Source organism: Electrophorus electricus, chromosome 16 (assembly GCF_041902795.1).
Source record: "Electrophorus electricus isolate QZ-2024a chromosome 16, ASM4190279v1, whole genome shotgun sequence".
Lineage (NCBI taxonomy): Eukaryota > Metazoa > Chordata > Actinopteri > Gymnotiformes > Gymnotidae > Electrophorus > Electrophorus electricus.
The window spans coordinates 2,130,893-2,143,952 of record NC_137512.1 but is presented as its reverse complement, the minus strand read 5'-3'; the positions used below and the strand labels follow the sequence as shown (position 1 = coordinate 2,143,952).

At 47.5% G+C, this 13,060-nt stretch overlaps 1 protein-coding gene across 8 annotated transcripts; it reads right to left on the bottom strand.

Moving 5' to 3' along the window:
- Nucleotides 1-288: 288 nt before the first annotated feature.
- On the bottom strand, nt 289-12,256 carry sh3tc2 (SH3 domain and tetratricopeptide repeats 2). Of its 8 annotated transcripts, XM_027025725.3 has the most exons (19): nt 12,001-12,256; nt 10,015-10,128; nt 9,391-9,489; nt 8,654-8,785; nt 8,165-8,292; nt 7,976-8,081; nt 7,728-7,871; nt 7,193-7,388; nt 6,930-7,003; nt 6,618-6,813; nt 6,029-6,162; nt 5,863-5,904; nt 4,030-5,754; nt 3,729-3,906; nt 3,396-3,546; nt 2,989-3,111; nt 2,627-2,777; nt 2,116-2,312; nt 289-1,199 (listed from the first exon to the last, which is right to left on the bottom strand). In XM_027025725.3, exons 2-19 carry the CDS (start codon nt 10,037-10,039, stop codon nt 690-692), a joined length of 4,311 nt encoding a protein of 1,436 aa, XP_026881526.2. In that variant the 5' UTR covers nt 10,040-10,128; nt 12,001-12,256; the 3' UTR covers nt 289-689. The 8 variants fall into 8 exon arrangements, 7 of the variants coding, with proteins under 7 accessions (XP_026881526.2, XP_026881528.2, XP_026881525.2 ...); XM_027025727.3 differs by lacking the exon at nt 9,391-9,489 and having other exon boundaries at nt 12,001-12,255; XM_027025724.3 differs by lacking the exon at nt 10,015-10,128 and having other exon boundaries at nt 12,001-12,242.
- Between the last annotated feature and the right edge of the window lie 804 nt (nt 12,257-13,060).

Genomic DNA, 13,060 nt, shown 5'->3' with positions numbered 1-13,060 from the left:
TGTCAGTAAGAAAGATTGACAGTCTCGACTGCCCTCTAGCGGCGATTATTAGGAACTGTAGTTTCAGTCTAATTTTAAATGGACTTCCCAGTGAAGTCCAGTAAGGTTGATATAATGAACGTCAGAATATGTGCAGTACAGTGTAGACACGCCATTGCTTTACTACGGAATTAAAGGTTAGTCGTGATGAATGACTTTATCACACAGAGTGTTAGGAACCCACACCAGGCTGTTATATAGCTGTGCAGCACGATGCATGGTGACATAGAGACAACATAGACAAAAATATCAGAATTTAGTTTGGGTATTTAATGGTGACTTTAAATACGTCTGCTTTGAAAACCATTTAAAAGTAGAAAAAATAATAAAGACTGATCAATTTAACATGAAAAAAGATAATACAGATAAAGAATAATAAAGAATCAACAGGCATATTTACATATCCATAGCATGAATTTACATGTCCATATCATATATTTACATATCCATATCATATAATTATGCTAATGACCCTGAAAAAAATCAGAGTTCTCAGAGAACAGAAAATATTTCCTCCGATATTTGAAAGAAATGTTAAATATATGACCAAAACTAATACATACAAGACATTTAAATATTTCATTGTCATAATGAAGCTCTCTTTGTGGGAGAAAGAAATTACAAAGACAAGCAAACCTGCCCAAATCGGTTCAGTCAATACTTTGCATGCACTGACCACTGTGGCTGGTGTGGTTTGTCAGATTAATGCTGCTGGTGTCCTGTGAGTCAGGGCTGCTGTCTTCTGGGTGACCAGCGTCCATTGGATCTTCTCGGCTGTGGTCAGCACACTCGGTCTCCGTGTGTTCGGTCTGTGTCTGGTCAGGCGCAGCGAGACTAATGTCTTTCACGCAAGTGTCGCTCCTGCTGCTGGACTCAGAGCAGTCCAGGTCAGGGCGGGACATGTCGGGAGACTCGGAGTCGGAACGTTCCGCGTTAGCCGAGTCTTGCTCGGAGCCACAGCACCCCGTGTGGTCAGCCAGCTCCCCCTTCAGACTCTGCGCACTGGCCATGTAGCTGTGGCTCAGCTCAGGGTCGGGTAGATGGTTGGCATGGATCTCTGCCAGTTTCATGTAGATGACGTACAGGGCGCGAGGGCTTCCTCTGTCTTCTAGTGCTGCTGCCAGAGCCAGCTGGAAATAGCCCATGGCATCGAACGCGTCCTGAGGAGCAATCACAATCGTCTCAAGGAAATCTGGAGTCATGTTGCTTGCTTTCACTGTCATGCATAAATGCATCTTTATGCAAAAATCATCATAATTTATGTGCAGGATCAGTAGGATCCTGTAGGAGTGCACCTGCAGCTGTGATGGTTTATGAAAGGTCATGTGATGGTTTATGAAAGGTCATGTGACGGTTTATGAAAGGTCATGTGACGGTTTATGAAAGGCCATGTGACGGTTTATGAAAGGTCATGTGATGGTTTATGATACGTCATGTGATGGTTTATGAAAGGCCATGTGATGGTTTATGATACGTCATGTGATGGTTTATGAAAGGCCATGTGACGGTTTATGAAAGGTCATGTGACGGTTTATGAAAGGCCATGTGACGGTTTATGAAAGGTCATGTGATGGTTTATGAAAGGTCATGTGATGGTTTATGATACGTCATGTGACGGTTTATGAAAGGTCATGTGACGGTTTATGAAAGGTCATGTGACGGTTTATGAAAGGCCATGTGACGGTTTATGAAAGGCCATGTGATGGTTTATGAAAGGTCATGTGATGGTTTATGAAAGGTCATGTGATGGTTTATGAAAGGCCATGTGATGGTTTATGAAAGGTCATGTGATGGTTTATGAAAGGCCATGTGATGGTTTATGAAAGGTCATGTGATGGTTTATGAAAGGCCATGTGATGGTTTATGAAAGGCCATGTGATGGTTTATGAACGGCCATGTGATGGTTTATGAAAGGTCATGTGACGGTTTATGATAGGCCATGTGACGGTTTATGATACGTCATGTGATGGTTTATGAAAGGTCATGTGATGGTTTATGAAAGGCCATGTGACGGTTTATGAAAGGTCATGTGACGGTTTATGAAAGGTCATGCTCTCGGCACTGTCTGCATCTCACCTTCAGCTTGTGCAGCGTGAAATTGGCCAGTCGGCTGTAAACTTTAACATAGTAGCGCGCCTCCACCACATGCTCCAGGACAGCAGGAGACAGGGACAGAGCCTTCAAGTAGTAGTTCTCAGCCAGCTCGTACTGCTGCAGACAGTAGTAGACGGACGCCAGGCGATGGTAGGCCACCCTCTCCTGCAGACTCGCACCTAACAGGAGGACACAGAGAGTGATTCGTTAATCAGTTCAAAAACAAAGAAGGGCAAAGGGGAAAAAGAATGAACACTGGAACTTGAATTTCATTTTTTTTTCACATGTAGTGTTTGTGTTATAACTGCAGGGGGCGACATAGTACTAGGTTTGCAAAATGAATTTCCCTGAGAAATTCCCAACATGCTAGAGAGTGTCGATATGCTTCATAGTCACATCTATGTCAAAACAAATGGCTATGCATGTGATATGGGAGCCAGTATACTGCAGCTGATGAAGAGTGAAGGTTAGGGGAGGTGTGGGGCTCCCGTACCGGTGCTGGGGCTGATCTGCACTGCGAGGGTGGCATACTGCAGGGCCTCCTGCTGCTGGCCCTGGCTCAGAAGCAGTTCGGACAGTTTATTCAGCAGCCTGAACTCAGAGTGCACGTCCCTGATGCTCCTCGCAAACGGCAGCGCACCGTCCTGCACACACAGCAGACACGCTGGTCAGCAGACACGCTGGTCAGCAGACACGCTGTCACTCCCCCGGCAGCGCAAATGCAGTTAACACCTCAAGTCTGGATATTGGAGCTCAAAAGAACCACGCGCGCTGAGGTGAGTAGTGAACACGTGAGGGGAGTAGTAGATGTGTGAAGTGAGTAGTGAACACGTGAGGTGAGTATTGGACACGTACTCTGAAAAACGGCAGTGCTGCCATTCGGTTTCTTTGTCCTTTGAAGAAGACGTCTCCGGCCTCTTCGTAGATGTTCATGGTGAAGTGAGGGTCATTCATCCTTAGCGCTGTTGTCACTGCTGCCTGCAACAATTGGTTTACAGAACAGCTCAGCAGTTAAGGTACTGGACTAGAAATCAGAAGGTTGCCAGTTCAAGCCCCTTAACCCTTAAAGCTGCCACTGTTGGGCCCCTGAGCAAGGCCCTTAACCCTTAATTGTGCAAATTGTACTTTGTAAGTTGTAAGTAACTTTCTAAATGCCAAAAAAATGAAAATGTAAAATTTCAGATAATTGTCAGGTTCTTGCAAGAACTGCTATTAGAGTAGAAGACGTAGTCAGATGCGATGCTCTAGTGCCTGTCCCTCACCTGGAGGTACATGTCAGCCAGCTCGTCCTCCTGAATCAGGTAGTATATGCGTCCCACCTGGAGCCACATCTCAGATTCCTCCTCTCTCTTCCCCAAGTCTATGGAAATCCTCAAGCTTTGCTTGGTATAATCCAGAGACTTCCTTGATGACCTAAAATCATTAATGCTTTGTAGTATATTGCAGTTTGCTAAATTCAATCAAATTCGTGTTAAATGTTAATGATATACACATATATACGCATGTACATTATTACAAAAAGTCTGTAAGTTTCAGAAAAGTAGTACGAGAGTGCCAGCGTGTCATCATTAGAAAAATTCACGAGGCTGTCTTACTTCTCGGTGTTGAGTGAGAGGTAGAGGCTGCTCAGGATCTCCAGGTACTCTCCTTCCTGTCGTTTATCCTTCATCTGTCTAGACAGACCCACACAGTGCTCGTAATAGATGATGCACTGCCCATAGAGCAGCAAGTCGGCATAGAGGCGACTCAGCCTCTTTGCCACAACCATCTGACCTGTAACAGAAATGCGACCGTCACAGTTTACACTTTAAGGTCAGATGGATAGTTTGAGATTTTCGCATGTGATGAGAAGAAAAAGCTCCAAAGACCCAAAAGGGAAGCGTTTGCCCGACTCACTGTGCAGATTTTTGGCGCTGATTGCGATCAGAAGTCCCAGCTCATAGCAAAGCCTGACCTCTTGACCTCCTCGTCTGTCCTTATAGCTTCTGCCCAGCCACAGCAGGGCCTGCACATGCTCTTCATCCGATGGGCTGTCAGGACACTGGAAGAGGTGCAGGGATCGCATCAGGAATCTCTCTGCCAGGACTGGAGCCCCTACAGACAAAGCAAGGCAGCCCAGGTTCGACAGGGCCAGCGCCTCGTTATGCTTGTTCCCGCTCTCCTGCGAAATCTTCAGCGCACAATGAAAGCTCCGCGCCGCCTCCCTAACATCACCCCGTTTGCGTAGGCACAAGGCCAGCAGGTTATGGACCACTCCGCGCTGCGTGGGGCTGTCGGTCTCATTAAGAGACTGGAGAAGGGGTTTCAGAGTAGAGAGGGCCCTCTCTGGTTCATTGTTCAGCACCAGGAGCCAGGCCAGCAGCACCGATGCTTCGAAACCCTCCTCCTCATTCACACGGCCTCCGGCCTGCACGGCCTGCTGGGCGTAGGGCACCGCCTTATCCAGGGCGCCGTACTGCTGGTACACATTGGCCAGACACAGGCACAGATCCCTCTGGGTCCTCGGGTCCTCTCCACAGCTGGCAATGGTCAAGGCTTGTTGCAGGTAAATGACAACCTGGGCTGGGGGCAAGCTGCTGCCTTCCCTCCACTGAGGATTCAGCCTGAGTGAGTTCTTAATAAACAGCTCCACCTTCTGGAAGGCATCATCCAAGGAATGGTCCTGGCCCGAGTCTAGGCTGAGGGAGGCCAAAGCGAGGTAAGGCAAGTACTTTTTATGGTACAGCCTGCACAAGATCCAGTTAAGGTCCACTGGCCCTACGGGTCTCTCTTCCTCTGCTGAGAGAGTGATGGTGAGGAACTGAAGTCTCTCCACAAATGGCAACGCTTCCTCCACCTTCCTCTGCAGCAGGAAGAGGCGAAGAACAAGATAGCACGTCCTCGCTTCCAGGTGCCGGTCATTGTCCACCACGGCTTTGCATAGAATCGGCTTCAGCAGCTCAAACTCATCCAGAGAGCAGAAGCTGTGGCAGGGAAGGCAGAGCATGAGAGCACTGGCTTTCTCCAACGTATCGGGGAGCTTATCTGTCATCCTCTGCTTGAGGTAGACGGCGGTAAGGTTGGTGTAAAGAGCGATCAGCAGCGCTTTGTCCTCAAAGCCATCCACGGGGATCTTCAGGGCCTCCTCGTAGTAGACCCGAGCCTGCGAGTACTTCAGCTTTTTGGCGGAGAGCCTGCCCAGAAGGAAGCAGGCCCGGCGATGAGCCCACAGCAAGCTCCCTTTCTTTGCTCCTTCCCGCAAACTCTCCAGGTGCAGGAGCACCTCGTCCTCTGGAAGGCCCTCGAACACCGTGTCAAGGAAGGAGTAGGAGAGGTCATAGAGTGCCCGGAAAGAGTCCTCAAAGTGATCCAGATTGAGGAGGGTCAGAATGGGGTCGACACACTCCATCTCTTCGGTTTCCCAGACGCCTTCGTCCACGTAGTTGGGCGGGTCCTCCTCATATTCGTCCATCTCTCGGAAAGTGTCCTCCAGGTTGAAGGAGAGCACCTCGTGATCCCTTTCCAGGTAACTCTGAGACGTGTAGAAAGACGGGCGTGGGGAGGAATGGTAGGGAGGTGTATCGCTTTTCTCCGAAATGGTGGATATAATGCTCTTCCTGGAATCCACTGGGGGTTTCTGTGCTGGGAGATTATGCAAATCAAATTCTCACTGAGTTTTTGAAATATCACATAGTACAAGTGCATGTGCACATGTGCTTTGATGTCATAAATCCAAGAGCAAAAGATTACCTTGGTTTCTGATATAATTGAAATCTGAGCTGTCCAGTCGATCTGTTAACGCATTAAAAGCAGCATTAACCAAAACAGCATTAACAGAAACAGCATGCAAATGAAAATCATTTCCCCCTTAGTAATGTCAGGGGATTTCCAGACAGATGGTGCTTGTGTTTCCCACCTAATCTGTACACAGTGCTGATGTCAGTGGAGAAGAGTTTGTTCAGCAGTCCAGTGTGACATTGTTCATGGCAGGGGTTAAACTGCGAGAGAGCCACTCTCTCCTCCTCGCTCAGAAAGACCAATTGTCTGTCGCTGTGGAGAGACAAACAAAGGCATCGTTATCAGCCGCGTGACTCTGACCTCTTCCTCACACCATGGCATAACTGCACTCGCCCATAGCCCCCTGCCAACAGCCAGGGACAGAGAAACAGATACAAGGTCAACTGAAAAGACGCGCTTGTCTACTGGGTTGGTACACAGCTAGTGTTGCTTTGCTATTTCCCACTTACATTCCTTTTTATTTACTTATTTTATCTGTGGCTGTCGTATCTTGGATGGCTGCCGTCACAAATAAGAATGTTGTTCTCAATGACTAGCAAAATGTACATAAAGTAAAACATTGAAACATCTACGTTTTTGTGTGCTGAGGGGCTAATGGATTCAAACGTTTTACTGTACATTGAGAGGGAGGTCATTTGTTCAAGCTTGAATTATTACGTATTATTACTTTTTTATTAATACTTATTACTTTTATTTATGTTTCTTACAGTGGTTTGATATTCTCAGGTTTCACGTGGGTCTTGTGGACAAACCCTATGTGTCCACTGGAGAGGTGTCGTCCTATGAACAGGTTCATGGAACTGAGGAGCATGCCGTCCACCTCTATCAAATCTCCTTGACTGAAGTGCAGTTCATCTTTAACTGTCGGATAATAGTCTACTATTGCCACACAGGTGCCGGTTACTGCAGAAATAAACATTACCAAGCAATCAAGATGGCTCGTGCTCACAGAGTAAATATTCATGGTTAATTTCAGGAGTTAATCATAGCATTAGGAGTGTTTAGCATCAATGCCTCACCTATAGGCTGGTCAAACAGGCCTTTTGCAGATGAGACCCCTCCCGCATTGCCTGGGTACTTCCTAAGAAACCACCTTTTAAAACACAAAGTACCAATTGTGTCACTCTAACAGGGCAGTTATAAGGTAGACAATATTCTGCCACGCTGCTCGGTCACCCTGACCGTGACTCCTGATAGCAAACCCAGCCCCGCCCGTTCTTCTGAAATCTACCGTGCTGAGATTACCATAACGTGTTGAGGTGAGGACAGTCGGGGCACTCACTGGTAGAAAGGGTATGGCAGGGGTTGCATGATGTGAACAGACACCAGGCCATGTTTGCCACTGGAGAGCAGTGTGCCCTCCCACACCGTCTCATGCCCGGTGTCTTTCACCATGACAAGGTCGTTCTTCCTGTAGGCCAGTTCCTCTTCCTCCTGGGGGAGCTCATGAGTCAGCAGAGCTTTGGAAAAGAATGAACCTACAAACAAAATCATAAAAGCCTATTTTATTTATTGATCGCATTCTGTAACTGGATTTTGTTTTCCCCCCATCATCCTGTCCTAGGCGTTGGGCGGTTCAGCGAAATAAAAACGTTTTCTGAGTGGGCCGAGGTTTAAATTCTTGGAAAACATGGAATTCTTGGAAACCTCTGGGAGCTCTAAGTGTCCTTGCTTTGCAGCCCTGGTGTATTCATGTTTACTCCTGAATCAGGTGACCAAACAAAGAGATTTCCCCATTATACACAGAGAAATGAAAAGTGAAGTACGTTCTTCCCCCTAAAAGCTGAACTGCAGTACAATGGTGAAGTGACTCTGACCCTCCTGCAGAAGGAGTCCCAGGTACAGGCGCGCCAGGTGTTCTTCGTCCACAGTCACACAGATCTCCACATCGCTGAGCATCACAGGGTCCAGCCAGAAAGATTCATCACACAGGAAGTTCTCCAGGCACCTTGCTACATATCCTGAAATCACAAAAGCACGCATCAAAAAAAAATCCCACAACGCAAGGGCAAGAAATCTGAAAATTTGAATGGAAGGTTAATAAAATAGCGTGCAGCTGGTTTACCTAAAGCCAGGTACGTGGAGAACTTCCAGATTTCCTCCACGGTCTTGAAGGTGACAACAAAGTGGTCTTTTTCCGCATGCACTGAAACCAACCGCGCGGACAGATCCTGGAAGAAATCACATCGACTTAAATCCATGGAAAAGCCAGCACAGCTGTCTGGCATTTCATTCCCACATTTTGCACGGTTACTTTAAACAGCTGAATGACATCTTGGCTGTTACTCTCGACGACCCTCAGTCTGGTGCGCAGCGCCTCCTGCAGGTTACTGTCAGGTTGCAGCGTTGACCTCCTCCTCCCCCTAAACAGCAGTAGCACGTCTGGACCACACAGATAAAGCAAAACCAAGTCAGACGTCTTGTTCAGGCAAGGCAGTGCATCATCGTCATCGCACAGAAGCACTAAATCATATCTACTTTGGAAAGGACTTTGGATGTAGCCGTAATTATGTTATGTCCTGCATTGTCCTGTATTGACAGCCTTGCAGTGACGGCATGCCCCGCCCCCTCTGTGAGCAGTTAGATCTCTGCTACTCAGGACTTCTGAGAGGATATGATAACGCTGAGTGGACACATCAGGGCATTAGCTGGGAGAGCTCGTTAAATCACACATGCCATTACTGTCCATTACTGGCACCTTCGTTCTCAGGTCAACCAGACGGAGAAGCCCTTATGGAGGTACCTGACGAGAAGCGCTCGCCCACGGGCAGGGAGATGGAGCTGGTCTTGCTGAGGGTTTCCTTCCTCTTCCAGTAACTCTCTCCAGTGATCCCCTCATCCTCCACCTCCACCTCACTGTGCACTTCCTCCTCTCCTGCGCCAGACAGAGGAAACTGACCTCAGAACAGCGGGAGTGGAAACAGCGCCGCGTGCTGCGCGCTCGGCTACTGATCCGGTCTCTGACCCATGCCAGCAGCGGCTCAAAGATGAACCAGTTCTTACAAGCTTAAGTTAACGAACTCATGACTTATTAAACACAACGACAAACGTCTTCCAACTTCCGCTCACATGTGGTAGCCGCAGCGCTGACCGGTTAGCACAGCGGTCAGCGTATCAAAGCGGCAGTAGCAATCATGCAACTTCCTACTGAGCAAAAGCAGGAATTGATGGCAGCGTTGCGGCAGCTCTATAAATATCAGTCTGCTGTGTCCTCAGGATGGGTAGACCTTCCCAGTTTTGTCCATTGTATAAAGAGGATGTTCAAATCCAGCACAAGTATATCACACAAAAGCTATGAACTCTGATGTTAAGTTGTGTAGTGTATTAGTTAATATTTTAGTTCAGTTAAGGTATTTTTCTTGTTAAGTGCATTTGACAAAAATCAATCCAGTAGCTTCAGTCTGTGTTCGGGACTGTGTTCTGTAAAAGTGTTTGGTGTCGATTGTCAGTGTCACCTAATTCCAGGTAATTTACTCTTACCAGTGGCCATGACATCATTTCCTGGAATGAGCTCATTGGCTCCGGTTATTGTGTATGGGGGCTCGTCCCATAAAGCATCAAGTCCAGCAGTTGATATGTCTAAGGAAAGGGGAGGGCCGTTAGTTAGGAGTTAAAGCACATTAACCTTGTGAAATCTAAAGACGCCTTGAATCAAAAAGACATTAAGAGAAAAGGTGAGTTTATCACATCTGGACGGGCACCAAGAGAGCACCACAGCCTGTTCAGGGGTCAACACATGTTAGACACAATACACTCAGACAGAGGTGCATGCACTTTATGGTAAACCCATTTAGAAACCATTAGGGTTCCAGTCATGTCAACACAGTCTGAACCTGGACTACAAATTGATGCGATTTTAGGTGCCAGTGATTTGAGATTCGTTATACTCACACGATCATTGCTGATAGCCAAAGCTTCAGTCCCAAGCCAGGCAAGTTGGCAATGAATAATGCATCATTTAAAAACAGCCCCAAACAAACGTAAAGCAACGAAAAGATCCCATTAATCACGCAGGAGACACACCAACCCATTAGCCTGCATGTCACAAAGTTAGTCAGAACAGTGCAAAGAGAAGAACACCAGCCATATCTCTGTGGGCATTACCTTCATGGATAACCCTATTACCCATTTCGCACTGCAACGCACTGACGTCGGCCTGTGTAAGTGTCTCTTCCTTCTCATGGCAAAAACCCTACAAGAATCGGGATGAACACCAACCTGAAAGCAAGAAGCAGGTTCTGAGACAGGAGACGAGGCATGAGCAGCACCCGCATGCCATGGCGTGGACGATGAACCCGCCCGCTCAGAGTCGCCGGGCCCGGCACTGACAGGGAGCCGCGTTAGCTGCAGTGAATGTTGGCCAGCAGAGAAGCTGTTCTCTCTCTGGAAGTGCTTCCCACCTCTCTCCCTTTCCTGTGCACTCTTACTCTCTTTGCCGTTGTGTCTGCATCTTGAGTGTTTACTCTCTTACTCTTCATATCCGTCTCTCTGTCTCTCTCTCTCCCTCTCTCCCACTCTCTCTCTCTCTCTCTCTCTCTCGCTCTCTCACCCCCTTCCTCTCTCTGGCTGGTCTGTGCACTGTGTGAATTTAACGTACAATGCAAGTCTTGCTCTTGGCATGCTGGTGTAGGTTGGTCCGTGTCACTGCATGCCAGGCATGTGTGTGTGTGTGTGTGTGTGTTTGTGTCTGTGTGCGTGTAGGAATTCTGTAAAATGAGTGCTATGGTTCTGGCTGTAACACAATAAAACTAAGACTACAAAGACTACAACCACACTGAGAACAGCACAGCAGGCATCCCGATCCCAGTGTGTGAAGCGTGTCCGTCTCTAATCTCTGGATTTCTATTCCTCCTCTCCAGAGGCAGCACTCATGCTGCCAGCTCCAGGCCAGCCGTGCCAGCATCTCACGGTGCCCACGACAATCAGCACTTCCCATGCCAGGACATTCTTATTATTTTTATCCAAGTTCCTGTGTAAACCTCCAGTGGCAAGTGCTGGAGAGGAAGGATCCGGATATTTAGCACCATCTAGTGGCTTCGGTGCTCCACGGGCGTGTTAGTGGGAAAAGATTGGGAGCGCATTCAGGAGATGCCAGCGTCACTGTAACACCTGAAGCTCAACATACGACTCTGTATAAAGCGCAAGGTGAACATCACCCGACTGTCCTCCCAGCTCCTGAAATGAGCCCGACACTCTCTGTCTTTCTTTCATTTTGCTGACTATGTCTAAGCGGTACACATATGTGTCTGGAGAGGACAGTGATCTCCACTCTCAGCGGATGTGCCAGAACAGAGTCTGTTAGGAGCTAATGGAATTTGTGCTGGTCTTTTTCCAGCTGTAAATAGCCTGCAGCTATATAGCAGCACATCTCTAGAACAGCGTCTCCTATTTGACTGTCTAGTCAGCACAATCTAATAAAACTCTGAACGGCTGTAGAAGTTCTCAAGACAAGCATTTTATTATGCTTTTATAAAGTCCTTTGAACTCCAAAGCAGCAGTAAAGTCGTGCATGCAGACATAACCTCCAATGCTGTATATTAGAGTACCATATGTTACAATTACACATTATTTCTATTGTAATGTTGGCGGCATTATGACTGTGGGAACTGTGTTTTATCAAAGACGGACATCTCTAACATCCATCAGGGATAGGAAATCTGTTCCTCAGCTGTGCCACTGTCAGGGAGAGAGAGGGAAGCATTGTAACCTGAGCCCAGACTGTAAGCACTAAGTTTAGAATGTCTCCCTCGTGGGCCAAAGTGTTCTTCTAACTTCACAAGCCAGTGAACAGGGACTGAGAGGCTAACCGCTAGACTGGATCCAAGCTAGAGATGAAAGACGTTGTCTTTATGTTGTGATCTGAGACTGAGAAAGACGCAGATACCGCAGCACTTGAACCGGCGACCGGCAGAGGAAACAAGAAAAAAGTGCCAAAGTGCCAAAGTGAAAGCAACAGCTGAAAACATGTGACCAGGGCTGCTAACCTCTGCCGACACACACTAAACTGATCCTGCAGCAATGAAGTTGAAACAAGATTCAAGCAGAAGAATGTAGGCAGAAAAGAAGGTGCGCTAAGTGCACATGCAGTACCTCTGTCCCACACGCTCCTGCCTGGCTGGCCGTCGTCCTTCATAAGAGCGCCGGAATGCAGTGGAGCGCAGCTCCAACGGCTAGAAACTGCTGCTCCTCTGGCAAGCTCCCGTAGCACAGTGTGAGGGTGTGTGTGTTTGTGTGTGTGTATGTGTGTGGGAAGGGGGTGCGTGCGTGCGTGCGTGTGTGTGCGTGTGTGTGTGTGTGTGTGTGTGTGGGTGGGTGTCGCTGTCACATGTGTGCTGAAGAGAAACCAGTCTCTGCTCTGAGGAAATCTCCACCTCTAAATCTCTCGCTCTCTCTCTCTCTCTCTGCCTCTCTCTCTCTCCCGCTTTCTCTCTTTGACTCTTTTTTCTCACTATCTCTGCATTCTCTTTTTTTATTTTCTCATATCTTATTTTTTTTAAACTGTTCTCTCCCTCAGTCTTATCATTCGTCCCCTGGCCTTTCCCTTGCACTGTTCCATGCTCTAAGTCCGTCCTCTAGGTCAGGTCAAAGGGACCTGTTTAGGTTCTCGAGATACAAAGGACGGAAACAAATCAAATCTCTCGTTCATAACATTTCAATCAGACAAGGCATACAGGAAGAATTTCAGACCCAGGTCTTCATATTCCTATCATACCACTATAACAGAACCATACAGGAAGGATTGTTTCTACACCTGCAGTCATAATGAAGCAATCTATCAGGTTGGACTTGTTCTCCATACACCATAACCAGAGCCAGCAGACGTGACAATCAGTTTAGTCATTCCACCCAGACACGCCCGAAAACTTGCATTTTGAAGGTGCCTTCCCTGCGTAAAACGCACGCCTGGTTAGGTCTGCATGCCAGCCGTGCTCCTGCTAAAATTTCTTCAGTTCTTCCCGTAGCACCTTAAATTATCTGTGACATGAACATCCCATAATATTCTAAGCATATTTATGGTGTTTCACAGCAGCAAGTTTCCTTGTGCTGCACCTTGGACTAACCCCCACTTAACAAGCGACCTCTGCTCTCAAAATTCCTCCACTTCACGGCTTTATCTGCCTATTGGCGGGGCAGGTAATAGCTTGTGTCC